This window comes from Corvus brachyrhynchos, unplaced genomic scaffold (genome assembly GCF_000691975.1).
Source record: "Corvus brachyrhynchos isolate BGI_N302 unplaced genomic scaffold, ASM69197v1 scaffold716, whole genome shotgun sequence".
Classification (NCBI taxonomy): domain Eukaryota; kingdom Metazoa; phylum Chordata; class Aves; order Passeriformes; family Corvidae; genus Corvus; species Corvus brachyrhynchos.
The window spans coordinates 954,565-981,850 of record NW_008238433.1 but is presented as its reverse complement, the minus strand read 5'-3'; the positions used below and the strand labels follow the sequence as shown (position 1 = coordinate 981,850).

The 27,286-nt window shown below is 38.0% G+C and overlaps 1 protein-coding gene across 1 annotated transcript; it reads left to right on the top strand.

The window, feature by feature from the left end:
• The first annotated feature begins 4,548 nt into the window (after positions 1–4,548).
• Positions 4,549–18,609, top strand: ABHD17B (abhydrolase domain containing 17B). The gene is made up of 4 exons (XM_008635370.2): positions 4,549–4,622; positions 5,745–6,218; positions 16,457–16,636; positions 17,094–18,609. The coding sequence occupies exons 2-4, from the start codon at positions 5,752–5,754 to the stop codon at positions 17,311–17,313; spliced, it is 867 nt and encodes a 288-aa protein (XP_008633592.1). The 5' UTR covers positions 4,549–4,622; positions 5,745–5,751; the 3' UTR covers positions 17,314–18,609.
• Positions 18,610–27,286: the final 8,677 nt, after the last annotated feature.

The window sequence follows — 27,286 nt, the reverse complement described above, 5'->3', positions numbered from 1 at the left end:
TCGCCTGCCTCGCGGTGCCCCGGTGCTGTGGGCGATCTGTCCCGGCGCTCCCGTCTCCGTGGTCTTGCCCTGGACTCCGTTGTTGGAAACGGGCCCCCTGACTTGTAACACGGCTGTTAAAGTCTGGCTTTTCGCGGCTCTAAGCAGTGCCTTTGAGTCACTGCTGTGGACTTCGGCGAAGCCCTTTTCAGACTCAGACACCTGAGGAGTTAATTTAGTTCCCGCCAGTCTGGTTAAATGTATTCCTTCACCTTCTGCTCTTTGAGGGTGGGAGTGACGCTGGCCTCAACATTGTTCTCAGGTATTAATATAAAAATCTAAAGTACTTGGTCAGTAATTAACTAGGAAAGTTCATGACTGCGGAAATCAGAACCGCCTGAACGCAGAGCGGTGTTGAGGGCGGAGCTCGGTGCTGGTGTCCGGCCGACCTGCGCGCTGGGACACCGGGCTGGGGCAGCCGAAACACAGCGGGGCTTCCGCGCCGGTCACCGGCGAATGGTTTTAGCAGAGCAGGTCCTGGGATCACTGTCTTGCTTGAAGCATGCAAGGCATTATGTAATCGACTTAATCCTGCAGTTGTCTATCTGGAACATTTAGAGGTTTAGTTTGTTCTTCAGGTGATAAGGCGTGTCTGGATTTTTCAGCTAGTGTTTCCTGTATTCCCTTTCTTTTTTCAGCTGTGACATTAGGTTTTGATATATACAAAGTAACCAGCAGAGGACAAATAATATCTCTCTATGTAAGTTTAGATAGCTAGAATTTATGAGACTAGCAGCAGTGTTTGTTTAGAATCGAATTAACCAAAGTGTAGTTTTGGTTCCATCAGACTCCTCTGTTTTCATGTAGCATGCTTTGTTCTTTGAAAACTACCTTGAATAGTTATTTCACAGTATTTCTTGGTATAGCTTTTTTCATAATTGGATAGACTTCCTTTGTGTTGTTTTCTGGACTTAGTGTGTATTCTTTCTTAATATTTTCATAATCCTTTTATGTGATACTTAATCAGATACTGATACTTTTTTCACTAAACGTTTTGTTGCTTTAGCTGTACTAGTTAAGAGATGTTCATATCCTTCTGTTCCATTTTTAATATAACACAGGTGTTGAAATAAATATGGGTACTTCAATAGTGGATTGAACTCAAGTTTTCATTGTATTGTGTTCAATGAAAGGGAAGGGAAAATGCTTTAGAATTTCTTGTTTCAGTAGTATATAATGAACAGTAAAGATGGAAAAAAAAACCCAATCAAACAACAGACCCACAACCAAAATACACACAAACAGCAACCAAACAAAAAAAACCTGAACAATTTTAATATCTTGCCCATTATGGTTTGAACAACACTTAAAGTTCCAAACTAGCAGCTATATTTATGGGTTTGACTTTGTTCTTGTGAATAGTTTATACAAAATAGGCAATTTAATTTAAATATACAATTAGAATAATTTATATTTAATGTAAATACAAGATTTCTAGATAAGTGTTCGCAAGGGTTGGGCTGCTTTTGAGACTAATACATAGTGAAGTACTTAGAGGTGTGAGTAATAGGTTCCACTTTCTTGTTATGATATACAGAGATAGGAGGACAGGAATAATTGCTTATATGAAAAAACTACATTTGTGTTATCCTAGGAATCACAAGATAAGTACTTGAGGTGTGCTTTAAGATTGAATAGACATTTTCCCCCTTCTGTCAGCCTTTATGAGAAGGCTAATTGCCAAACTTAAAGTTCCAAACCAGCAGCTATATTTATGGGTTTGACTTTGTTCTTGTGAATAGTTTATACAAAATAGGCAATTTAATTTAAATATACAATTAGAATAATTTATATTTAATGTAAATACAAGATTTCTAGATAAGTGTTCGCAAGGGTTGGGCTGCTTTTGAGACTAATACATAGTGAAGTACTTAGAGGTGTGAGTAATAGGTTCCACTTTCTTGTTATGATATACAGAGATAGGAGGACAGGAATAATTGCTTATATGAAAAAAAAACATTTGTGTTATCCTAGGAATCACAAGATAAGTACTTGAGGTGTGCTTTAAGATTGAATAGACATTTTCCCCCTTCTGTCAGCCTTTATGAGAAGGCTAATTGCCAAATAATGAATTTAAATCTCTGCCTGTGGGCAGTTTTACATTTGTAGTTTTATATGTTAGGTCTTTATTCATAAGAGAGTTAAAGAGATAAAATTGATAAAATGCTCAGGCCTTCCTTTTTAAAGCTATCCCAGAAGGGGTAAGGGATACAGCTTGAGTCTGTTGTATTTCTTAGCCTCTATTTCTGCAATAGTAGAGTTTTCTGCAGTTTCTTCCACAGAATTTTCATACTTAATTACTATGGAAAGTGCAGTATAATTTTAAAGGGGATGTATATTTCTTTATTGTATTCTTTTCGTTGTTAGTATCTTTTACCAGCTGTAGGAACTGTGTTTGCAGAACAGCACTGGCATTTTTATTACTACTGAAATGTTAATTAGAAGGTGAGATAGTTGTGTTGTTGGGATGTGTTGATCTCAGAATCTGATGATGCTGTAATGAGCACAGAGATTTACATCATATGTGCTCAGAAGGTGTTAGACTATACCTTAGGTATTCACAAAATGTCTTAGTCAAATGAGTCCCATTAAAGTTACTCATCTGTACTTGTGGAGCCATATGCTTAAGGTAATCTGTGGTCAGAGTTGGTTTTGCCTCAGCTTCACTAAGAATCCAGATAAAGCACACATCCAGCCTATTCACACACTCATGTGAATACAATCCATCACAGTGAATGACAAACCATTCCAGCATAATAGAAACGTTGTTTGCATTTAGTTGGAACTATTCTCCTGTGGAAGTTCAGTAGGAGTTTTGTGTGAAATTGGCTCAGTTAGTGACCCGCTGTTTTTCTTGGGTCTTCTGAGTGAAAAAAGTAGCATGTATTTGTTTTAAAGGAAAAAGTTGTTGCTGTCTATGATTTAGTTGGAGAATGACTCCAGAATCAGAATCTTTAGTTTCAGCAGGCATATTTTCCATTGCATTAAAAGATCAATATATAAAGCCTGCATTAGTCTAGCACAGGAGAGGAGTAACACTTCATGTGTGGTCCTTAGCATGTCATTTGCTGTATCTGGTGACAACCCATTTTTAGCACATTTAAGCTATCTTGGGGGACAGTACCACCACATCAGCTGATTCACTGTGGTTTACTACAGTACTGCCCTGTGCATGAATCCCACAGGCCAGCTTCCAATTTCTTCTGAAATTACTTTGACAAATAGCAAATTTGAGTGAGATCATATTTGTAGTGTTGCTGGGCTGTTTATACTTACAGATAATGTAAATTCCTGTTCTAATTCTTTCTGACAAGTGGATTGGGAAGAAATAAGAAATTCTGTAGCTATTGTTTTATGCTGGTATAGAGTACAATCTGCTGTTCCTGGGCAGAACTAACTATTTATATCTCACTTTTGGAGGTACATATTCTTTTAAATTTTTCACAAAAAACTGATTAACCCCACCTTAGAAGAAAGTATACTATCTAACTTTGCCTTCAGCATTTCTGAAAAGGTGGGAAAACTCACTTGGAACAGATCCATTTAATAGTTTCTGATAGAAATATAAGTGGTTTTGAGTATTGGGTCGTAAGTACTGGGAAAAAAAGGATGGAGAATCACAGGAGCTTTGTTGGACTGTGAACATGAACTTACTAAGTAGAGGTGAAAGAAGCTGCTTCTTTGGTGCTCATAACTATAAGAGAGGTAAAGAGGGAACAAACATCCCCCTGCTCCCAAAAACAATATCATTTTTACTATGCTTAAGACAGGCCAAACCTTTTGCTAATACACAGACTTCCTTCATAGACTCCTTCCACTTTTCCTGACTTATGGGTCTAAATGAAACTTAATGTTCACATAAACTCATCTGACAGTGATGAGCTATTCCAAATTTGAGTGACTAATTTTCCCAATACACAAGATTATTGTTATTTCAACTGGCAGGAATATGGTCTTTAGTTCAGGACCTTCTTTAAGAGCCTATCTACCTTTTTATGGGAGCTGATCAGTACTTCCTGCCCTTTCCTACAAACTGGTAGTGTTGATATCCCACCTTTTGGTTTTGCAGCCCTTTTTTTTTTTTCCCTTTTTTTTTTTTTTTTTTGTAGTATTCCAAGAATGCTCATGCTGTTTGTCAGACTGTCTCACTGTGCCTGTTTTTGCTGTTCTAAAAGCATGCTCCATGTAACATTCTATGCAGTATGCATTCATACTGTACCACCAGGAACAGACCATTCACACATCCAAAATACAGGTAATTGTTCTATGATATATGTTAAAGTGTTCAAGGGCAGCAGTGCCCTTGAAGCTTTTTTAAAAAGAAATTTACACATTAAAACTATGCTTCTGTACATATTTAAGGACAAAATTTCAAATGTCTAAATATTGTTAGGTATCATAATAGTTAGCAGTAAGATTTTGTTGTTGGATGACCCAAATACTTCTGGAACAGCATGGTACTGTAGACAACTGAAATCTGCTTTTTTTGTAGCTTGAGTCGAAGCCCGTATGTGGAACCGTGAAAGGGTTTATATTCACAGGGAACTGTCAGGAGATGAACTTGAGACCTGCAGATAGATTTGGTATGAAAAAGTTGTTTAAGTTAAGATGAAATGTCAGATGCCTTAACACAAGGAAAGTAGTGTAAATGCCTATCTTTGGTGTGCTGGTTTCCAGCATGGTACTTGTCAAATTTTGTTGCTCTTCTTATCTCTGAGAAAAAGTATTGCTGTGACAAAGGATTTTTCCCCCAATCCCTTCTCCCTGCTCTAAATTAAGAGAACACAGTATCTGCTTTAAAGGCAATTGTGTCTTTACCTAGCTTGCTTTAGGTGTAGGTGTGCTTACTTTTTTTTTCCTCCTCCCCCACTGTTAAAACCAATGCTTTGAATTGGTACGATAGATTATATTGCTTTAACAAATATCTGTGATAGAGCATTTAGTTTGGGATGTGTTTCTCAAAGCATGAAAAAAAACCCCCAGTTTTGTCATTACTACAATCCCAATTCCTATGTGCAATACAGCTAAGAATTTCTTGGAGGTTTTGGAAACATATCAGCAAGTTATGAGAAGCAAAGATAAGGTTATGGCTACATTTTAGGGTGCAAAAGCTCTGCAGTGTTTGCTCAGCCAGAAGCATCATCTTGTTTTGTCTTTTAAGTTTTGATCTTCACGCACCTTTCATAGTTCTCATAGTACTTGCAGGGGCCCGTACCTCATGATTGCAGGCCCATACCTCTGTATTTAGGAAATGCTGTAGTGATTTTTAGCTGCAGAAATCTGCATAGCCTTAGGATACTGCAACTCTGCAACATATTTTAATTATTCTTTATAACATATGTATTTGTCAATGGGAAGAACGCTTTCCTTAATATCTTAAGATGAGGAAGTTAATTTCCTCCAAAGAAATTCCAAAACTCATGCTTGTTCTTTCCCTGGGTAATCATATTTTACTTTTGACATCAGTCAGGACTTCGGTGTTATAACTCCTCTTTAATAATATACTCATTGTGAAGTAACTAATAATACCAAACTAGATATTATATGAAAATATGCATATATGTATTTAAGTCTTTATTTTGTTAAACGTTCAAAAATTATGTATTATTTTCCAGAGATGTTATGTTTACATTTTTTTATTAAGTTGGGGTTTTTTAACCCAGATTGTACCAGGAAACTGATACCATTCTCTCTTCCTGTTTCAGACAGAAGATGAATAATCTTTCCTTTAGTGAACTGTGTTGCCTGTTCTGTTGTCCACCATGCCCAGGGAAAATTGCCTCCAAGCTGGCATTCTTACCTCCTGATCCCACGTACACACTGATGTGTGATGAGAGTGGTAGTCGCTGGACTTTACATCTCTCAGAGCGAGCGGACTGGCAATACTCTTCTAGAGAAAAAGATGCCATTGAGTGCTTCATGACTAGAACAAGTAAAGGCAACAGGATTGCCTGTATGTTTGTGCGCTGCTCACCTAATGCCAAGTATACTTTGCTCTTCTCACATGGAAATGCTGTTGACCTGGGTCAGATGAGCAGCTTTTATATAGGACTGGGTTCACGGGTTAATTGCAACATATTCTCATATGATTATTCTGGGTATGGTGCAAGTTCTGGAAAGCCAACAGAGAAGAACCTGTATGCTGACATTGATGCTGCTTGGGTGGCTCTTAGAACAAGGTAAGACATTAGTTGCCATTTTTCTTCTACAGCATGCTTGTCAAATGGTTTACTTCATGTGCAAGAGTAGTTGAAACAGCAGTGCTGTGTTTTAGAATTAGTGGATTCATATCCAAGCTGACTGGTGGTGCCTTGTGCTGAAGGCATTGTCAGTATTAAGCAGGATCAGTGTATAGTACTTATATACTGGAAAAATTGAAATGGAATTAAATTTAATAAGCTGTGATTTGATCTTGAATGATTAGAGGATCATCCTTATTGTCATAGTTTGGAATCTTCTCAGCTGCAAAAATTCAAAAGGTGGGAAAAATCTATAATAATTGATACCCCAGTAACTGATTGTGTAACATTGTTGTGATGTGCATATGAGAAAATGAAGGTTGTTTCTTCAGATAATTTCCATCACCTACTTTTTTTGTAGGGAGGGGCAGAGTAAAAGCTGGTACGAGAAAACTTGGTGAGACTATTTCTGTATGGTGTTGAAGTCACCATTGTTTCAGAATTCCAGCTAGCAGCTACAGCATTTCCAAAGACAGAAACATCTTTTTGCTTTATATAGAAAGCTATCTTCACAAAATATAATGTGTGGGAGAGGTTGTAATGGATCTGTGTAAATATGTCATTGTGGGAACAAAACCAGAGGAATTTGGAGCAGTGATGTTAACTCAAGCAGAATAAAAATGGGCAAGAAAAAAATGCAAATGGAAGGATGTTATTTCAGCAATTTTGGTGTTCTAAGCCTCTGGTTTTGTGGGAGATAAAATAGCAAGATGAAAGACTGTGAATGCATTCACTGATGCAGGTGAGAATCCTATAGAATCCTGCACAAAATAAGTGCAGTTTCTCTAATTTGAGAGCATTTTTCACAGTAATTTGTTCCATTTAGATCAATATTCTTGTGTTACAAATACCCAAACTACAAAAAAAAATTTTTTTAAATAGTATGCAATCATAACTGCTCGCCAGAAAAATCCCAACACATTGTGTATTTTACACCAAAAGGTTGTAAAAACCTGAAGCATGTTGTTATGGCTTGGTTATTGCAACTTGAGCATCCTGTTTAATAATTATGGTATCAGGGACATGTGGACTCTAAATCCTGGATCCTGGTAGTTGTCACAGTGAGTTTAGAACTTCATCAATTTAGTATTAATGAGCAGATTATCACTTTTCAGTGTTTTAAATACATATAACCTTGCATTCCTTTTACATTACAACAACAGTATGATACTTCTTTTCAAAGAAGCATATTTTATCCATGTATTAAATAGGGGAAAAGCTTGTTATCATAAACCTTATTCAACCACAGGGTTGAATGAACCAACCTGTGGTTGAGGTTTTCGGCCTCATCTATTGAAAAACATGCCTACTATGTTGTTAGCTTAGCTTTTCAGTGTTTATTTTTATTACAGTGGAAAGTTGAGATATGACTGTTCATAAGCCAAGAGCTGCAACAGGTGCACTCTTAGCTGGTTTGCAGCTGGTAGGTGATCTGGAAGTTAGCTACTCAGTGGAATACCCAGTAACATTGACCAAAAGCATGATGTGGTTTGTGAACAATGTGGAAGACAGTCTGAGTTATTTAAATGTAACAGAAAATGGAAGAGAACTAGATGGTGAAACATAATACTTTGTCAGTTTACAGGCTCTGTTTTATAAACTAAGTTGTAATTATTGTCTCTTCTTTCTCATAATGAATGTCTGAATAGAAAACCTACAAGGAAATGTAATTTCAGTTTGAATTCTCACCTTGACTCTTAAGAAATGAAGTGTACTTTCTCTAAACAAATAAGATTGTTCATAATTGATTAGACACGGGCTAATGGCTTTAAACTGAAAGAGAGTAGATTGAGATTACATATAAGAAAGAAATTCTTTTCCTGTGATGGCAATGAGGCACTGGAGCAGTGCTGCCCAGAGAAGTTGCCAGGAGAAGAACAGGTTGCCCAGAGAAATTGTGGGCAACTTCTCCATCCCCGGAAGTGTTCCAAGGCCAGGTTGAATGGAGCTTTCAGCAAATAGTTCTAGTAGAAGCTATCCCTGCCCTTAGCAGGGAAGGTGGAATTACGAGGTCTTTAAAGGTCCCTTTCAACCCAAACTATTTTATGGTTGTAATGTCCCATCTAAGTGTGCTCTTTTGCGAGCAGACATTGTTGGGGGGACATCTAAATATATCTTAGAAGATATTCTTATGTTCAAGAATGACCTCACCTCAGTCACTTTTTTTGTCTGCCTTTTTTTTAATTACTTCATTTCCTATAGAAATCAGGAAATTCTGTAGAGTGTATAAAATTTGCATTGGTCTGCCCAACTTGTGAATTTCACACATGAACTGGGTTTGGTCTGCTTCTGAAAAAGAGGTTCATGTTACTAGTTACACTTGTAGTACTTAGAACAGCTTTCCAACTGGCAGACCTGGTCTCATCCTTGTATCTGAGTGCTGGATGTATCAGGGAGAAGTTCATGACTGGATATACTGGCTCACAGTTTGGTTATCCAGCCATGGTATTCTCTTGAGCCCTGAGACAGTGCTCAGCTGTGTTAAAATACATACGTGGACCAGAAGAGAGCCTTTGAGCTTTTGCTGCAGCCTTGATTCACTTTCATAGCATAAACTGTTCTGTCAGTTTTGTACTGGCACCATCTTTAACATTTATAACTAATTCTGCAAAAACAAATTAATTCAATGGATTGTTTGTAGGATAAATGTGAGTATAGCTATAACTCCTTGGAAATTCTTGTTGATGAGATGAGAAAGGGACCCTAGACTTTTAAACTGTGCCTCACAATTTGTGATATGATGAAGAAAAGAATGGAGAAGTTACCTTTGGAGACTGATCAGTTTCCCATAGCTCCCTGCATTCCGTGTTCTGAAAAATGGAATCGTAGAACCCAGCACTTAAACGGTGTTTCTGGGGTAATTGAAATGCTGATGCGGACTTAATTGTACAGTCAACAAAACCACTTGTGGTGAAGACTTGCTAGAATCTTAGGTTTTGTGTCTTGGAAAGACAATCCACATACTCACTTATGAGTAAATCAGCACAGCTGTCCAGGGGAGACTGGACACCTGGAGTGAAATAGTCTGGAACTCATACTGAGGGTGATGATGGGATTTTGCTGTGAATGTTAACACTCATGTAAGTAAATAGAAAGCTAGTTTGGCAGCTGATCAGAACAGGTAAACAGCAGATGTAGATGCTGAGTTGTGTCCCTATTGTTACCACCTTTGAGTATTTTAATAGGAAGCAGTAGCTACTACGTGTGTGGATGATGGCCATGAAAGAAGGTAGTGTGATTCACTACCTTCATCAGGTTTGGAAAAGTCGTACATTATTGCATATTCATGTGCATAAAAGCTGCAAGTGAGGACATTCTTTTTCTGATTGTCATAGCTACCAAGTGTTGAAATACCAGGAGTCATTTTGGGATACGCCTATTTTCTGCTCTCTGGTCTCTGAAGGCCTTTGATGACACCCTAGCAAGGGTGGAAAGGTTTAACCAGCCCCAGGCAAATGCAGGGCAAGTGGCGCTCATTCAGAAACCTCTGAAGACTTGCCAGAATTGCCTCATGACCAGATTTACCTGTAAGAAGCCAAACAGCCCTTTCATTGTTGGTTATCATAGACTGTATAGTAATTGAAAAATTGAAGGGTAAATCTCACCATCAGATGATGTGTCACAGTGGACAGAATGTCCATAATTTGAACAGCCAGGTATAGGAATACTATTGAATCTGTTTGGATGTTGGCCAAAAGTGTTCATTTGACAATTCACAAATTACTTTTTTTCATTCAGAAGTGGGTGGGGAGGCTCAACTAGAAGTTGAGGTACCCTAACTTCGTACATTTGGAGAGAAATGGAGGTTTTATTTGAATTAGGGAAAAGTAGCTCAATTATCATGGAAGAAAAATCTTGACAATAGAACAAGTGTATTGGTAGCATTTTAAAGTTTAGAAAAGGCCAAACTGTCATGAGAGAGGCAGAGAAGGTGCAGTTTGTTGATTACTGTGTGAGCAATGGGCTTGCCTCTCATAAAACATAGTTCCTTTTTTCTTCTCCCCCTGTAAAATATTGTATACACAAGAAGGAGAATGTGCATATCAGTTGAGGAAGAGCTGTATGCTCCTAAATTTTTTTCATGGCCTGGAATATTGGTAGTTAAGGCGTGAATAATGTTCATGCCTTTCATGTTCTGCAACTTGCAGCTGTAATTTCATGTGTTATGTCCATGATGACAAAAGATTCTGAATGTGCACTGAAAATTCCCTCAGGATGTTCCCCCTTGTTTCATGTGCCCCAAGTGCTGTGTTGGTTTTCTAAATGTATGTTGCAGTAGCTTCGCAAACCGTAGCTTCTGTGGAGTATCTAGCAGCTCTTTACTTGTGTAAGCCTGAAAAGCTACTATGGAAAATGTACCCTTTTAAGGTTGATTTTATCAATACTTTATTTCATTATTGTAAATCAAATCCTCTAGATTAAGAGCCATAGTTCAGAAGTAAAAAATAAATTATTTTCCTTCTCCCCTATGTATATCCTGATCAAAATGGCAGGTATTTTTTAAAAGCTGGACAGTGTAGCATGGTATTTTCTGCTGGTTTTGTTTCTTAAAGGTAACTGGAGTTAAAGAAAAAAAAAAAACGAAGAAAAAAACCAAAGAAACAATAAAACTCTACCTACCTTGTTACAGCCAGACATGCATTTTGCAGTTTGCGTATTGCACTTCATGGTAATGTGATATATATCCAGTGAAAATATAAAATAAGGTGAATATCCAAAATAAGTGAAGTATATCCAATTAAAGTGTTCAAGGAAAGGTCAGACAGCACTTTGAGCAACTTGATTCAGTGAAATATTACCTCCTTATGTCAGGGATCTGGTCTATATCACGTTCCAACCCAAACTGTTCTACAATGCCATGAAGAGAAAAAAAAGAAAGTGGAGGGTCAGAGAAAAGGTGGACCACCACTAAGGTAAGTGTTTAGTAAAGTGCAGAAAAGGTCTTGTAACAAAGAAATATCAAGGAAATGGTGAAAGAGTTTCTGCTAAATCACATGAAGTTCATCACAAAGGGAAAAAAAGAATATTTAGCAGTTTAGCTGTTTAGCAGTTCTTTTCCTACCAGAAGCTGAAACGATTAGGCCAGGAGTGTTTAGGGTTGCCTCTTTTACAGGAAACCATCTATATCTGGTCAGCATATGTAGGGCCACAGAAAGGGATACTGGCTTCATTAGTTTTAGCTTGGGCCCTGGTTCCAGGCAGTGGTCTGATGGGACAGTTACAACTTATTGGCTCCTTCCTCAGCCCACCAGTGGCATGCTGTTTCTTGCCTGTCCCTGAAGACAGACAGCAAAAAGGAGCATGAAAGTAGTTGCACCGCTACTTCCAGACAAGATTTATTTAGTTTCTTCAACTAACTTGAGTTTCTTCAACTAATGAGGGGGAACTCGTTGCTAGAGCTGCAAATAGGAAAGTGGTTCTTTTCTGTTTGCCAATAGCTTAGGTTTGCAGTAACATCAGCCTGTGCCTTTAGCATGGTGATGAGGCAGAAATTCGGGGTGCGCAGATACTCTGTGAGCATGTCAGAAAGCTTATGTGAACACAGGTTCTATGTCACAACTGCTCTTTAAATTCCATCTGATTTCCAGACAGCTAGCCTTTAAGTGTGTGAACATAAAGGATGAAATCGGGTGTTGAAAGGAATGAAATCTCAATTGTTTTGGGAAAGAGAAAGATGTTTCAGCCAGCCTTTAAACTGCAGACAATATTTTTGGTTTTGTACCAGTTATCTGGTTTTGTACCAGATTCTGCCCAGAATAGCTTGTCCCCAGGTAACAGTGCTTTCTCTGAGAAGGTACATCTATGCATACCTACTTTTAAGGTTTTGTTTGAAGGTCCTTTTTGGTGATTATGGCTTAAAAAAATCCCCAAACATAAAAACACCCTCCATTACCATCACACCCACACTGAAGGTCTGTATATGATGACACAAGTTATCTAAGATTGCTTGAGTAGACAACAGTGTTTACATTAATTCTATTATCAACATAATGAGCTTTCAAAGATAGTGACAGTTTTTGCATGTCTTTGACCTCTTGTAACCAGAGGAACTACTTGAAGTGTATGGCTCTGTAAATGTCATGTTCCCCTTCCTCAGAATGGCCTGTACTTACGAGGCACTGATTAAGAGAACAATGTTGCTGCCACTTTTTCTCTTGATCTGACACTCCTCCTTTGGGAGACAGGTATGTAGTCAACAGATAATTTGATACAAAATTTTGTGGAGTTTAACAGGCATTTATGAGTAGCAAAAGGAATAGACAAATTTTATGAGTAGGAACTTAACAACAGTTACCTTTACAATAGTTTTGCTGTTTTAGATTGTAAAGTGATACTTCTGAGAGATAGTGACAGAGGGATAGTTGGGCTCTTTCTTTTTCCCAAACGTTTCAGGAGCCTGTTGTATTGGGCTTGTATGGCCAAGCTTTGGTAGCAGGGGGGCTGACTTCTACCGGCCACAGGCTCCCTCCATGTCTGGCAGAGCCAGTTTGTGTCAGTTCCAAAGATGAATGTGCTGCTGGCCAAGGCTGGGCCAATCAGAAATGTTGGCAGTGCCTCTGGGATAACATATTTAAGAAGAAGAGGAAAAAAACCAATCATTGTACAGTTCTAATTTCAGCCAGAGAAGAGTAAAGTGAGAACGTGTGATGGAAACAGCCCTCCAGACACCAGGGTCATCGGAGAAGGAGGGGGAAGAGATGCTCCAGGCATTGGAGCTGAGATTCCCCTGCAGCCCATGGTGAGGCAGCTGTGCCCCTGCAGCCCTTGGAGATCCATGGGGATGCAGAAATCCACCCACAGCCCAGGAAAGAGCCCCACACCAGAGCAATGGATGTCTGAAGGGAGGCTGTGATTCCATGGGAGACCCATGGAGAGAGGAGCCCACACTGGAGCAGCCTGTCCTTGAAAGACTGCACCCTGTGGAATGGTGACCCATGTTGCAGCAGTTTGAGGGGGACTGTTGCCTGTGGGATGGACTCGCATCAGAGAAGTTCATGGAGCGCTGTCTTGCATGAGAGAGACCCCATGATGACCAGGGGAAGGACTCCTCACCCTGAGCAGCAAGAGAAACAACATGCGATGAACTGACCATAACCCCCATTCCCTGTCTCCCTGTGCTGCTGGGGTAGGCAGTAGAGCTGGGAAGGAGAGGGGTGGAAGGAGGGTGTTTTTAAGGTCTGTTTTTACTTCTAATTATCCTGCTCTGATTTTGTTAGTAATAGGTTAACTTAATATCTCTATTTCTGGCTGGTTTTGCCCATGATGGTATTTGATGAGGGATCTCTCCCAGTCCTTGTCTCAACCCATGAGCCCTTCATTAAATTTTCTGTACAGCTGTGGAGCAGAGTGAGAGAGCTGCTTTGGTGGGTGCCTGTCTGCTGCACCTGTTCAAGAGAAGAGGGAAGACTGGAAACAGCAGGTGTTGATCTCTCTTTTCCAAGCTTCTTGGAGTTTGTTATTTGGGAGGCAGGGGTTTGATTATTTAGGTTTCTTTTTCTTCAAGCCAGAATATTCAGAAGTCTACTTTGAAGCACCACTTCTGGTTATTGACCTCATTATTTTAATTTACAGATTGCAAAACATGTAGTTTCAGGCAGGCACTGTGAGGCAATCTACTTGACTGTGATGGAGAAAGGATTACTTTAATCCAGATATCATAAATGCTTTACTTGGCTTATTTTTTTGTAGCCATCATTTATCTATGTTTAAGCTGAAAGAATTTGAACAAAAATAGGGGAAAGAATAATGAGAAAGAGAAGAATATATGTTCCCAAATGTACATTTTAAGTTGTTCTTTAAATTCCTGTTCAATGGCCTGTATCGTACAGAACTCAACATCCAAGGAAATGCAAGTGTGATAATTGGCAAGATTTATTATTTGAAAACTTATATCATAATATGCTGTGCAAACCACATGCCATACTAGTTATGCAAAGTGTCAGGTATTAATGCAAGTTTTGTTCAGATTATGTGGGAAGGAGGGAAAGCCATACTGTACTTTCAGAATGGACAAACGTGATGTGAATTGGGAGATTAATTGTAAAAGGATAGGTGCTAAGCTGTTCTCAGGTGTTTCAGAAGAGATGCAGAAATAGCAAAGACCTTTGATTTGGTTTTTGTTTCAAAGCTTTAATTTATTGTATTTTTGTGTTGGAATTTTGAGAAAATCTTGTTAATGCTTGAAATTGCTTATTCTTTGAGAACTGTTGTGAGGTGGATGGCCTGCTAGTAGTTCCAGGCTGATGATCAAGACTTAGTGCTTTAGAAGTCTTAATTTGATCATGATCTGATTATGACTAGAAACTCTTCCTAGGAAACACTGGTAGTAATTAAGTAGTCATGATGTAGCAAGACTCCTGTGTCAGACAGAGACTGTCTCTGTGCTAATGCTTTAAAAGCTTTTACATTTCACTCTATCAGAACCCAATTTAAATAAACAGATGAATGAAGTAGCCAATGTTAGATGTGAACAGTGGGCTTTAAACCCAATTTATCAAGCTGTTGGTGTGCCTAATGAGTTCTGCTACTGATATGTAACATTTAAGTAATATTACAATCTTGAAATCATCCTGTATACATATTTTTTATTGACTGTTTATTATATACTGATGCAACTTAGGGGATGTTTTTTCTGGCTTATTAAGAAGTACTTGTGGATTTGGGGGGAGGTATTTTTTTTGTTGATAATTCAAATGTCTTGGTACACATGAAATACCTTTTTTCCTATCGTTCCTGATTTTGAGTCTTTTAGACTTTACAGATTTTAGTGTTTGGTTACTCATACAGTTACTTTTCAGTTATTTACCCATGTTTATAAGATACTGGAGAATCTTTCATTACTTCTGCTCCCCTGACTTTATTGGAGGTATGCAAAATATACTAATTTGATAACTTCTTCTTGAGTTTGGGTGTTGTTATATAGTGTTGACAGAAAAGATGCATGCCTTTATTGTAGACAAGGTAACAGGTCCACTTTCCTACACTTGATTTTTCACTTGATTTTCCTACACTAGTTGTAGTGGCACACATCAAACTTACCTCATGCTGTTCCACAGTGACACTAGGCTAGGCTGCTCTTACTTAAAAAGTTGAATAAGTTTTTAGTAATGTATGAGAACAATGATTTGGGTTTGGGTTTTTTGGTTTAGTTTTGGGGTTTTGGGCCTTTTTTGGAGGTGATGGGGAGAAGTTGGTTTGTTTGCTGGGTTTTGGAGGAGGCAGTTGTTGTTGGGTTTGGGTTTTTTTGTGTATGGGGTTTTCTTCGTTTTGTTTTTAATGCAATGTAGTATCCCTTCCTATTCAAGATACTTCCTTTCTCAAGTATAGATACACTGTTGCAATCTGAGCTGTGCCAAGGGTACCTGGTTACTACAGGGCAATGGATCAGCCGCTCACTTCGGTTCCAGGCACTGTTCTTGGCCACATTACCATTCTCCTTAGAGGCTTTTCCCGTATAACCTGGGTAGCAATTGCTCTTTGTATTCACACTAATGCCGAAAAATATATTAAACGGACTTGTGTGTTAACTAGATATTTCTTTTGTTTACCCCTGTTAATTGCATCTTATTAGGAGGGAGGCTTTAACTTCAATTCTGTATTCCCTGTTGGGCCGTCTTGCTTATGGATTAGGTCAATAAGAACAAGCTTCTTGGCTAATGCATGGAATGATCAGTAGTATTATACTGATCACTGTCAGTACGGGCATGCTTTAAGTCTCACTAAATTTATAAAAAAATGTTACCAGCTTGCAGGTTTTATCAGGTAACAGAAGAGTAAAGCTGACCAATTTTTTGCAGGGTTGATTATGCTTCATTTGGTGATAACCAGGCACTAACCAGTTCTCTGCTGTAGGTCCACTGGAGTTAATAGTAAAGACTTTTAACAAGTACAGAAGTCACACTGCATTCACAAATCCATATTTAAAAAATTAAATCATTATTTCAATATCATTCAGGCATAAGGAAAAAAAATACTGCAAATAGAAAGTAAATAATTGCATGTTTTAGTCAGGAATGTCATAGAACACACTTGCTTTGCTTATTCTTCTGCCAGCTCCTGTTTCATAGTTGATACCCTTCCAAAAATTTTTGTCTTCAGAAATGCTTTTTTTGCCTTGCTCTCTAGGTTTTGTCTGCTTCACTTTCTGTGCCACTTTTTAAACATTTTTAATTTTCTAGGTATGGAATTCGCCCTGAAAATGTGATTATATATGGCCAGAGTATAGGCACAGTACCATCTGTGGATCTTGCCGCTAGGTATGAAAGTGCCGCTGTAATTCTTCATTCTCCGCTGACCTCAGGAATGCGAGTAGCTTTTCCTGATACAAAGAAGACATACTGCTTTGATGCATTCCCAAAGTAAGTTGTAGGATTTTTTTTTTTTACTTAGCATGCATTTTCTCTATTACAGAAGTTTTCTACTAGAGAAACAAGTAGTCTGGCAAATTCTCTGAAATTTTTTTTCAAATGTTTAATAAAACAGTTGGAGAAAAATCAGTGGATAACATCAAAGAGGAACATTTGATTTGAAGAAGTCTACGAAACTTTATATACCTTCTAGGCACTTTGCATCTCCAATCATTTTAGTGGATATCTGTGAACAAGTAATTCATTTTCCTATATCTAACACGTAAATCCCTAGTTCTAGCAAGTAGTTCTATCCAGTGAATTGTTAGTCTGGGTAACGGCGAACAAAGTCTTTTGCAATATATTTTTGTAAGACTGAAAAACTAAGTGGATCTTAACTGAAGAAAATTGCTGTCATGTATTTCAGAACTATGCCATTGTTTTCATAGATATAATCTTTTCCTTACAGCATTGACAAAATTTCTAAAATAACATCTCCTGTCTTAATAATCCATGGAACTGAAGATGAAGTAATAGACTTTTCACATGGCCTAGCATTATTTGAGCGTTGCCAGAGACCTGTAGAACCACTGTGGGTAGAAGGAGCAGGCCATAATGATGTGGAACTCTATGGACAGTACCTTGAAAGATTAAAACGGTTTGTGTCACAGGAACTGGTGAACTTGTAACTTTTGTTGTATATTTACACATTTTTTTTCATTTCACTGCAGAACTGCACACCTTGATAAATACGTAACTTAAAACCTGAATGTTGTGTTTTCAAATCATCTTGGTTGCCTTCATTAAATGTACAGGTAATGATTTGTCAACATAATTAATGAAGGTTTTAATGCCAGCATTATAAACTGGAATTATATGATCATGCAGTCAGACTTGGCAGTTCATATTTCTTTGTGTGAGGTTTTTTCTTCTTAGATGTGAAGAAAAAAAATCACAAGGTGTACTGTAAGAAAATTTAATTATATAAAACCAAATGCTGTAAAAGTGTTGCCAAGTGCTTTAGCATATCAAAAACAAGTTTATAAATATTTTCTAAACACCTCAAAGTGTACTGTGACTTACTCTGTTGCACAGGTGTAATTAAAAAATTCTAAGCAGTAGTTCTGTAAAAATGTAATAGCCATGAAGTTTGAGCAAATACTAATGTATGTAATAAGAATAAACAGTCACTGGAAATTACCAATGCCCTGTTATAGGAAGAGGGGGGCAAAATAGATAAATTTTCCCATATTTTTCATTTATTTTTTGCTTAGTTTAACTTTAGGTATTTTGTACTCATGTTGTCCCTTAGCTTTCAGGATGATAAAATGTACCCACTCACGTTCTCAGGAGTCCTAATCTTGCCAAAATAATGCCACAAGTTATTATTGTAATGCAAGTATCATTCACGTGATTGCTACTGAGGCCACAAAATACCTCTTTGAAACCAGTAAGATTTCTAAAACCTAGAAGACTTCTTGAACCATGTAGTTTTAAACACTGATTGTCTAGAGCCGCAATGTGTCATTAAGAAGAACCTTGATGTTTATCCGACATTATAATAAACAGTTTGAACTTTGCAGTTGTCTGATCAGGCTTAATTTTGGATGTTTAGTGTAAAAGTTTATTGGTTTTTGAGTATTTTATGGAAATTTTACTAATCAGGCCTGGGTGTGGTGGGAGGAGTGGCAAGAAGAGAATATTGACATTTTTCTATTAACTCATTGTGAAATAAACTGAAGTTGCCTTTCCCTTGAATGCATTTTGTGTGAATAAAACTATGAAAAATAAACTTAATTATATGTAGCCTGATTGTAAACAAAATAATATTCCAACAATACACACTGTGCTTCTAAGGCCTTATGTAGTTTAATTGTTCTGCTTGTTTTTTGTGATTGAGATTATTGTATACTTAAATGTAGCTTTGAGTATTGTGAAAACTTTGGTTAAGATGTGTTGATTGACAGTAAACAATATTCCACAAACTTGCAGTTCTTCCTTTTGTTTTGTTTTCCAAAAACTAGCAGCAGTTGCTTACAGTATCAAAATACGTAGCAACTCCTCGTGTGTTTTAGGAAATCTGGCATCTAAAGCAGTAGCCCATTGTTACCAATTGCCAGCACACTTCTTTATCAGCAGCTACTGTTCTGATCACCCACCCACCCCATGCCTCACCTTACTACAATTTGCCATTTAGCATATAGGCTTTCTGCTGCAAAGCTACTTATAAACTATTTCCTTCTTTGAAATTAAAAGGACTTATTGTCTTGTGCACTTTGGTGAGTTAATTGAGTAGAAAGAAATTTATTCTCAAGCATCTAGGTTCTTGTTTGGCTTTTTGATCAAGTATGCTTTAATGAGTTTTGAAATTCAGAGTATATTCAGGAAAAACAACATTAGACTTAAGGATTTTCATCTTAATCCAAGACTTTTGGATACAGGTGTGTAACTCAGCTTTATTACATTGTATTTGATACATAGCTTTGATACCTTCCAGCCACTATCTTTGATGGAAATCATTACCATTACATGTTTAAGTGCTTTCTTTGTGTTGAATGAAGCGTGTTTTGAGAATCCCCTTCAGGAATTCATAAATATAGGGTGTAAAAGTGCAATGTTAAGTGATACAGGTTGGCTGTAGTTTTGTTGCCTGCAAATTGTGGACAAATGATCAACTGTCATCACAAGAACTATCTGATTGTGCCAGGGAATACTATGGCACCCTGTAATTGAAAAAGAAAAGGTGCCATAGCAGTTTTGCTGCTTTTGTTTCTGTGTTTTGTTGAAGCAGAACAAAAGATCTGACTAACAGTGTTTTGTCTTCAGTATATGCAGCTGTGCTGGATTATGCTGGTGAGTAGAGATTCTGGTCTCTTTTGAGCCATTTATGCATGGGTAATTTTTGCCAGTTTGTGCTGATTTATGTTTTACACCTGTATTTTTTCAGATGAGTTGTATACTTGAAGGAATTTAAATGGGTTTTAGGCATAGCCTAGCCTGTATTGCAGGTGGTATTACGGCAGCAAACTTGTTAGTGACAGAAAGCAACTCTGAGCTGTTGCAATGATGAGGAAGACATTTGACATCCTGATTGTCTTATCCTTATACCATCGTTTTGGTGAAATTGACAATGGGCTGTTGTTTAATGTTATAGCTGCAATTGTCTTCTGATAAATAAAGTTGATTCAGCATTCATTGAAAAGACAATGCCTGTATTTTAGGGAAAAAGAAAAGAGCAGTTTGTGAACCTCGTGGTGTCATTCCTGGTTTGTTTTTTTTTCTTTAAGAGATGTATTTGACAGTAAGCTGTCTTTCAGTTCTGGAAACCTTGGCAAATCAGCTTCAAAACAACTTCATATATGTAAAATATGCAATTACCTTCTAAAGGTGGGGTCTGTTTAGGAGATGTTTTGCTGTTACATTCACAGCTACATAAAACTTCCCTGTCTTTACTGCCTGCTTCTGGCAGCAAAGAATTCTAGTGTTCAGTTAGCTACTCTCATTGATTGATTTAAAACTTACTTTCCTTTTCAAGACTTCTCTTATTGGGAAAGATATTACATGTTCTTTTTGGGCTCCTTGAATTGGGTGACACTGGACAACAAGGTACTGTTTATATGGAATATTCCAGGTCCTACAGATACTAATTTTTCTCACTATATAGTAGGCATTGTTAACATCTTAAAGTCAGAAGTAAGGAAAATAGTGTGTAATTAGGGGGCTGACTGGTTGAATACCTTGCAGAAAAGGAGTCCGGGACCCTGCTGTGATGCCGAGTGATTTTTGCCTTTTTTTTTCTTTTATATATTTATTTTTTACACATATATTTGTAGCGCTGTAGGCTATTGTTGTACCCATGGCTAGTTTTCCCACTGCTTTTCCCTACCTTTTCCTTATGCAGAAAGACAAAGCACATTACAAGGCCCCAATCCTATCTTGGTTCTTTCTGGGAACCTAGGCCAAAAAACAGCTCTTGAAGACACATTTTTATAAACAAAGTTTAGTCCCATCTAAGGGGTGGGGAACAGGATTCAGAGAGGGTTGAACCAGGGAATTGCATCTGCGCTTGTACTCCTAATTGGTGATTTTTGTCAATTATGCTAATTTGCTAAACTTATAAAACTGTATGCACCATGTGTGGGGGTGGGCCTACTTCTGATGCTTTATTTTTAAGCAAGAGAAAGTGACAAAGATACCCCCTATTGAAAGAGCCCTTTATCTCTTAGTCCTGAAACCATCAGTGTTTGATGCACTGCTGCTGAGGCAGACTAATGCCAAATTTTGTACCACAGACAGTGTCATCAGAGATCACAGATTGCTACAGTGTACTACAAAAGGAAGATTGAAAAGCTAGAAGCAAAGTGTAAGCATGCTACCCTGAAAAGAGAAGTAGTACTTGAAAGGCATCTTAAACATTGTCAAAGATGGAAATGTTGCATTCACAGCTGCTATTAAGTTATGAGATAGGGTTGTTTTGGGTTGTTTCAATAAAATTGGATAATAAAATTGGTTCTACTTTATCTGATTAGTGTTTGTAAAACAAAAATGAAAGACTGTGGGGAAGTTTGTCATGAGCCAGTAACTGTGTGTCAGGCTTACTCGCCATCACTTAAACAGTTCAGATAACTCTGATTGTTAAAAGCTAGTGTGAAAACCCCTTCAGCTTGAGTACCACCAGACTGAAATGTCTGCATGACATAACCTTAGAACTGGTAACATATGGAACTTCATAACCAATTTGAGTTATGAGATTATTAACTGTAAAATAGCCATACAAATAAAGAATGTTTCCCTCTTTAATTCTATTGTATGATGATAATAGTTTCTACACTGAATCTTCTTTCTTTTTTTTTTTTTTTTTAATTTCTCAGTTAAGATGTCTTTTTTCTGTGAAAGGAAATAAAATCCTAGCAAACTTCTGGTAAAATGGCAAGGAAAATGGGGAAAATCTTTTAAGAAAGAGGACAATGTAAAAGAAATGGTCTTAAAAACAGATTAATCTTCCAGTGAGGAAGGGCCAACCATAAAAAATTGTCTCAGCATTAACTTTTTCCCAGAGGCACTAGTAAGGTGTCTTAGTCTAATAGTGTATTTCAAAATAATGGGAAAACCTCAAAATGGTCTTATTGCTTAGAAGAGATTTTGGGGTTGATAAAGGAGGCATCATACAAATGGTTGTTACTTTAATACTTAATTTTCAAATTTTTTTTTGCTTAAAGAGGGCAAACAGCTTTCTAACCTTCAATGAGCACTGCAGAGAAGACATGAGACATTGATGAGACAGTCAATATACCTTCCTATTAGGCTAGAAGCTGTGTGCACCTCAAGTAGGTAACTGTGCCTTGTCTCCTAGAGCATTGGATATATCCATGTGAATGTAATCAGGCTGTCATACTGGGACATTTTTAATTTCCAAAGCCACAAAAGTTTTTGCCGGAAGTTTTCTACTGGAATCAGGTAGATGGTGGATTGACTAAAATTCTAAAACTGAACTATGCTGAAGATCCAAATAAGTCTTAAGCTAGAAAAGCATTTCAAGTCATTTGATCAATAACTCGTCTGTAGCTCAATACACATAATAGCACTGCAAGTCTTTCTCCAGCACTGTAAGTATTGCAAAGGTGCTTGGTTGGCCAAGTCACCTGCTTTTAAATGTCATACTGTCTACACTTTAAATGTAAATGTTGTAAGTCATTCTAAGGAGAGCAAGGAGTGTGCAGATAAAAATCACCAGCAGCTTTGCGACAGCATTACTGATTTGGAGACACATATGATGTAATCTGATTTTGCCCCAAATACTTACTAAAATAAGTTTGTTAGGTCCATTTGGTACGTGCTGCACACTTCTCAGAACAGGAACAGAACTATCTGGTCTCTGGTTTTATAACAGCCTCCCAGGATGGTGCTGGTTTTTTACATTGATGGCAATGTTTTAATTCATTAGAAATGCATTCACAAAAGATTTGGGTGGTAAAATCTAAGTGCTGATGAGTTATTGCAGTTTTCAGACCTTTCTGCTAGTCAAGATGGTATTAGTTAAATGTATAGTTTACTTCTTCATTTTGTATTTGGCCAAGTCTGTCATAGTGTGCTGCACAGAGAAAAGCAGAGTATTGCATGCCTTACTTATCAGAATTCTGTTTGTATTGTATCAGAATTCTTTTTGTGTTGTAGTATCATTTATAGTTAGCAACAAGCTTTAATAAAAGTTTCTTCCTGTCAGAGGTTTTGTGGCCTCCAAAGTGATGGGACACAAACCACATGCTTGGAGCCAGAACAGGAGGGTGGACAAAAATGTATGAGTTCCTGTTCTGCTGTATTTGTAGATCCCAGCACTGTCTCAGTTTGTCCATCATAGCAGGTGTGTAAGAGATAACCTGTCGTTATGTTACTTACGATTCCTAAACAAGAATTTGTGTCTTGGTTTAAGACAACTTGAAGCAGAACACTCTGGACTGAGGTGCCTTCCTTTATACGTTCAACCAATCCCTTTCCACCAATAAAGAATGAATACAAGTAGATGTAAGGGAAAAGGTAAGTTTACTAACGGTGGGGACAACAGTCAAGAAATAACAGCTAATAACCAGCAGATACAAAAGTGCCAAACCTCGCAGACTCCACAGAACAGAGCGTCCCAAAATGCCAGGGACCCCCCCCCCCGGGGTGACGCTCCACAGCCGAGTGCGTGGTTCGAAGGACAAAGGGAAAGCTGGTGACAGTCTTTCACCACCGTCCCCCTGCGCTCTGCTTATCTCCAGCTGGAGCTCCGGCTGGTGTTCTGCGGCTCAAGGGCTGGAAACTTGCGGAGGGACTCCCCCTTTTTCTCGGCAGGAGCAGTCAAGGTAATCTCTCCTGGAGCGGGGACCGATGAATCTGGACCGGCTTGCTGGAGCGGGGCCGCCCCCGCTCGGTGCCGCAGTGTCAGGCGACACCTGTGGAATCCGCCTCCATGGCAGCTCAAAGCTGCCAGCTGCAGACTCTCCAAGACGAGAGAAAAAAGCCAAACGAGAGCACCAAAAGGAAAAGGCTCTACCTGACCAAAGACCAGGAAGCCAACAAGCCAAAATCCACGTGGCCAGAAGGGATGAGCTGCCTGTGAGAGCCGACTTTAAAAGTGCCCACGATAGCACTGCCCAGCCCAGCTTCCCGGCTGCAGGGTCTGTGAGAGACAGGAACAATTTAGGGCACAAATAGATACAGACTGCAATAACATTTTGGGTTACCGATGACAGTTTGAGTCATGCCAGAAGTTAGGATGATATGGAGGCTGTATTTTACGTGTTTCTCTCTAGTCACAAAACCTTGAGGGTTCTGTTTCAAGGAAAAGTTGAGATTCACTTGTCAGTAACTAGAGCTCTTCAGAGACATGAGATATCACAAGGCATGATAAAACCACAAGGACTGGCAAATCTGAATATGCAGTCCTGGAGGCAACTCCAGAATAATGCAGATAAGGTAAACATTAAATTTAATCTGTGGTCATTTCAGACTGCTGGTACAATGCATTACTGTCCTGCCACATTTTCACTCTCTAATATAAGGAAATTGATTTATGCAAGGCATTGTTCATGCATAACAAAATCTCACTGGGTTTTCCCATGTGTGTCTGATCTGTGACATTTAGGTCTGCTTTCCACAGAAGTTTGCATCAACAGGGTTTTTTTACACGGTTCAGTCTCTCCTTCCAAATAGCAAGTAATAGGAAAAGAGAAAATGATCTCACGTTGCACCAGAGTGGGTTTGGATTGGATGTTAGCAAAAATATCATCACCAAAGAAACTGCCAGGCTTGGAACAGGGATTGGAACAGGCTGCTCAGGGAAGCGGTTGAGTCACTTTCCTGGGTGTACTTAAAGACACAGCACTTGGGGACATGGGTTAGTGGTAGGCCTAGCAGTGCTGTGTTAGTGGTTGGACCTGATGACCTTAAGGGTCTTTTGCAGCTTTAACAATTCGATGAATTCTATGGGGAGTAGCTATTTTAACAAACAATCATATATGAACAATAGCATTCATGTGAGAACAAAGCATTACTCAATTCTGATTATTGCTTTGTCAGTGCTCAACAGATGTTTTGGGTCAAATTGTCTCTGTTTGTGGCATGTGAGGACGTGGCCATAAAAATGCATGTGTTTAATGGTAATTTTTTTGTCCTTTTGTTTAAACTTTATCACTTGTTCTGAATTGTAGTTAGTACTATATGACTTCAGTAAACAATTGGATTTTATAAGCGCCCAGGAATCACTAAGGTGTGTTTGTTTAAGTACTTAATGTTTTGAAATACACACATTTCCGTGTGCCATGACCCTGTTGGACATACAGCTACTGAATAATTGTATACTTTTGTTGCAGTCATGTGATCATTTATGGTAGACAACAATTGGATTCTTATTATTAGTGAATCATTCAGCTGGCTGGAGTGCTTTTCTATGCTTCCCTTTTATGGTTCATAGGAGTTTTTTCCTGTGACAAAGGTCTAATTAAAGAACCAATTTGGTTATGATGCTGGGAGCTGATCCGCTGCATTGAACTCACAGGAAACATGGAAACATCTGTTTCCACATCTAAGTTTCACTTTGGTGCAGCTTTATGCACAGTGTAGACTGCATGTAGAGCAGGGATAGGGGTGGGCAATAAAGTTTCTATTCTATTCTAATATCTTATGTGTCAGTTTTTCTGCAATAACCCTGTGACACACGATATGCATGATTACTTATGCTTTTCTTTAATTGTATCACATTTTCACATGGTTTAGAACATGCAAACAGATTAGCAACTAGTGCACAGTAAAAACTTTTCTTATAGTAAATTCTCTTTAAAAGTGCTGTAATGTGTCAAGTAAGTTGTCCATCTGTCCCAGCACTCTCTCTGCAACATTGCTAGTCAAAAGTGTGATTTAGGAACAGCTTGTAGACTGGGCACTCTCTGTTGTCATATCTCGTGCTCCATTGACATCTTAAACTAGAGAACTAGAAATGTTAAAGACTACATCCAAACCTGTGTCCTTTAAAATCTTTAGTGTATTATTGTGTTTATTGCCTTTTTGAACTTCTTGATACTGTTGTTCCATGGCTACAAATAGAACAATTTCATCACTCTAAAAGAAGTACTTTCTTTTCTCTGTTTTTAAATCCATCTTCTTAAATTTTCACTCCTAAATGAATGTCCTCCCTTTTCTGTTTGCAGGATTTAGTGAACAGTTCTGCCACCATCTTGCCCAACTATTCCCTAATGAATTTGATTATTTTTCTTGGTAAAGGAAGTACTCCCCCTCCTTAATCATTTAGTTGTCCTATTCTGTGTCCTGTTTGAGATGTAGTGCACACTTAGGGTACACTAAGAAACTGCATTACTGAAAATATGTTCTCATGCTTTCAAATAATCTGATAAAAAGAAACAACATATGTATTATCTACAGAAAAACATAGTGTATAAATATATAATTTAGCCATTGTTATATTTTATGGGTCAGTATTTCTGTAGATACTTTTATTGACCTTTGAGACCATTAGTGTAGAAAAGGACATGGTATTTATAGGATGTAGGTGCTGATACTGTTCCTGTGACAGAATATTTAAAAGAACATGTTATTAGAAGAAACCATGTCTCCAAAGCACTTAGCCTGTTTTTAGCATAGTTAAAGCAGTGAAACTAGGTACCAGCAAACACTTCGAGAACTAATGTAAATGGTCATCTTTAGTAAAGTTAGTAACATTTTCTGATATGTACTATAATACATAGTTTGATGTGATAGTTTTGACAAAAAAATGTGCATCTACATTGGTAATTCCTGTAGTGATCCTTTCTTTTAACTCAAGGGATTTTTCTAGGAGGAAAAAAAACATTAAGTGTCATAGGTATCTACATCACTTATTTTGGATTACGCTTCACTGTGACTGATAATTTCTTAGGCCGTTGTGTTAATAGGTTAATAATTAACTAGGTAAATATTTTTTTTGAAAAGTGCAGTAACAAAGAAGAAACTAAATTAAGCAAGCTTATTCCTGCTTTCATAAGGGAAGGTTTGTTGCCAAGTAGCCGGAAGGCCAGAGGAAGCAGAACACTACAAAAGCTTGTCTCTGCTCCTAAGGATTTCTCTTCCATTTTGTTGTGGGAAAAGAAAATAACAGGGAAGAGAGGATGTGGAAAATAGGAAGTTCCACTGGAGAAAAAGAAAAAAGGTTAAGGTAAATGATCAGCCTGCTGAAGGCCCAAAGATGGATCTGCAGATCAGATGAAAGGAGTTTGTAGTTAGGTAGTGGAGGGCAAAACCAGCAGAATGAGACAGAAAAAGAGGAGATGCTGGGAGAAGCTAGAGATTTTGACAGCAAAATGAGGAAAAGGAAAAATGAAAAGAAAAATACAATAGGCGCTTCAAGCTTTTGTCCTTACAAAATAAAACTTTTTGAAAGAAAAATAATCCAAATAGGAGTGGAGAAATTAGTAAATGGAGAAGTGCCAAATGTAATGAAAAAATAGAGAGGAAGAAGGAAAATGGAAAAATGAAAGGAAGTGGAAAGAGGGGGGAACACCCTACATTACTTCTTGTTTTCCAATTCCTTTGTTTTATCATATGTCCTTGGGAAATCAGTTTATTGTGATAAAAGAATTTATGTCTAGCAATGGCATATCTTCTGCTTTTATTCACTCATACTGTACTAGG

Excerpts from the sequence above, each read along its gene's own strand:
- ABHD17B (XM_008635370.2), top strand. The coding sequence starts at position 5,752 with ATGAATAATCTTTCCTTTAGTGAACTGTGTTGCCTGTTCTGTTGTCCA. Across the intron at positions 6,219-16,456 it reads TGGGTGGCTCTTAGAACAAG|GTATGGAATTCGCCCTGAAA; the intron begins GTAAGACATTAG and ends TTAATTTTCTAG. Across the intron at positions 16,637-17,093 it reads TGCTTTGATGCATTCCCAAA|CATTGACAAAATTTCTAAAA; the intron begins GTAAGTTGTAGG and ends TTTTCCTTACAG.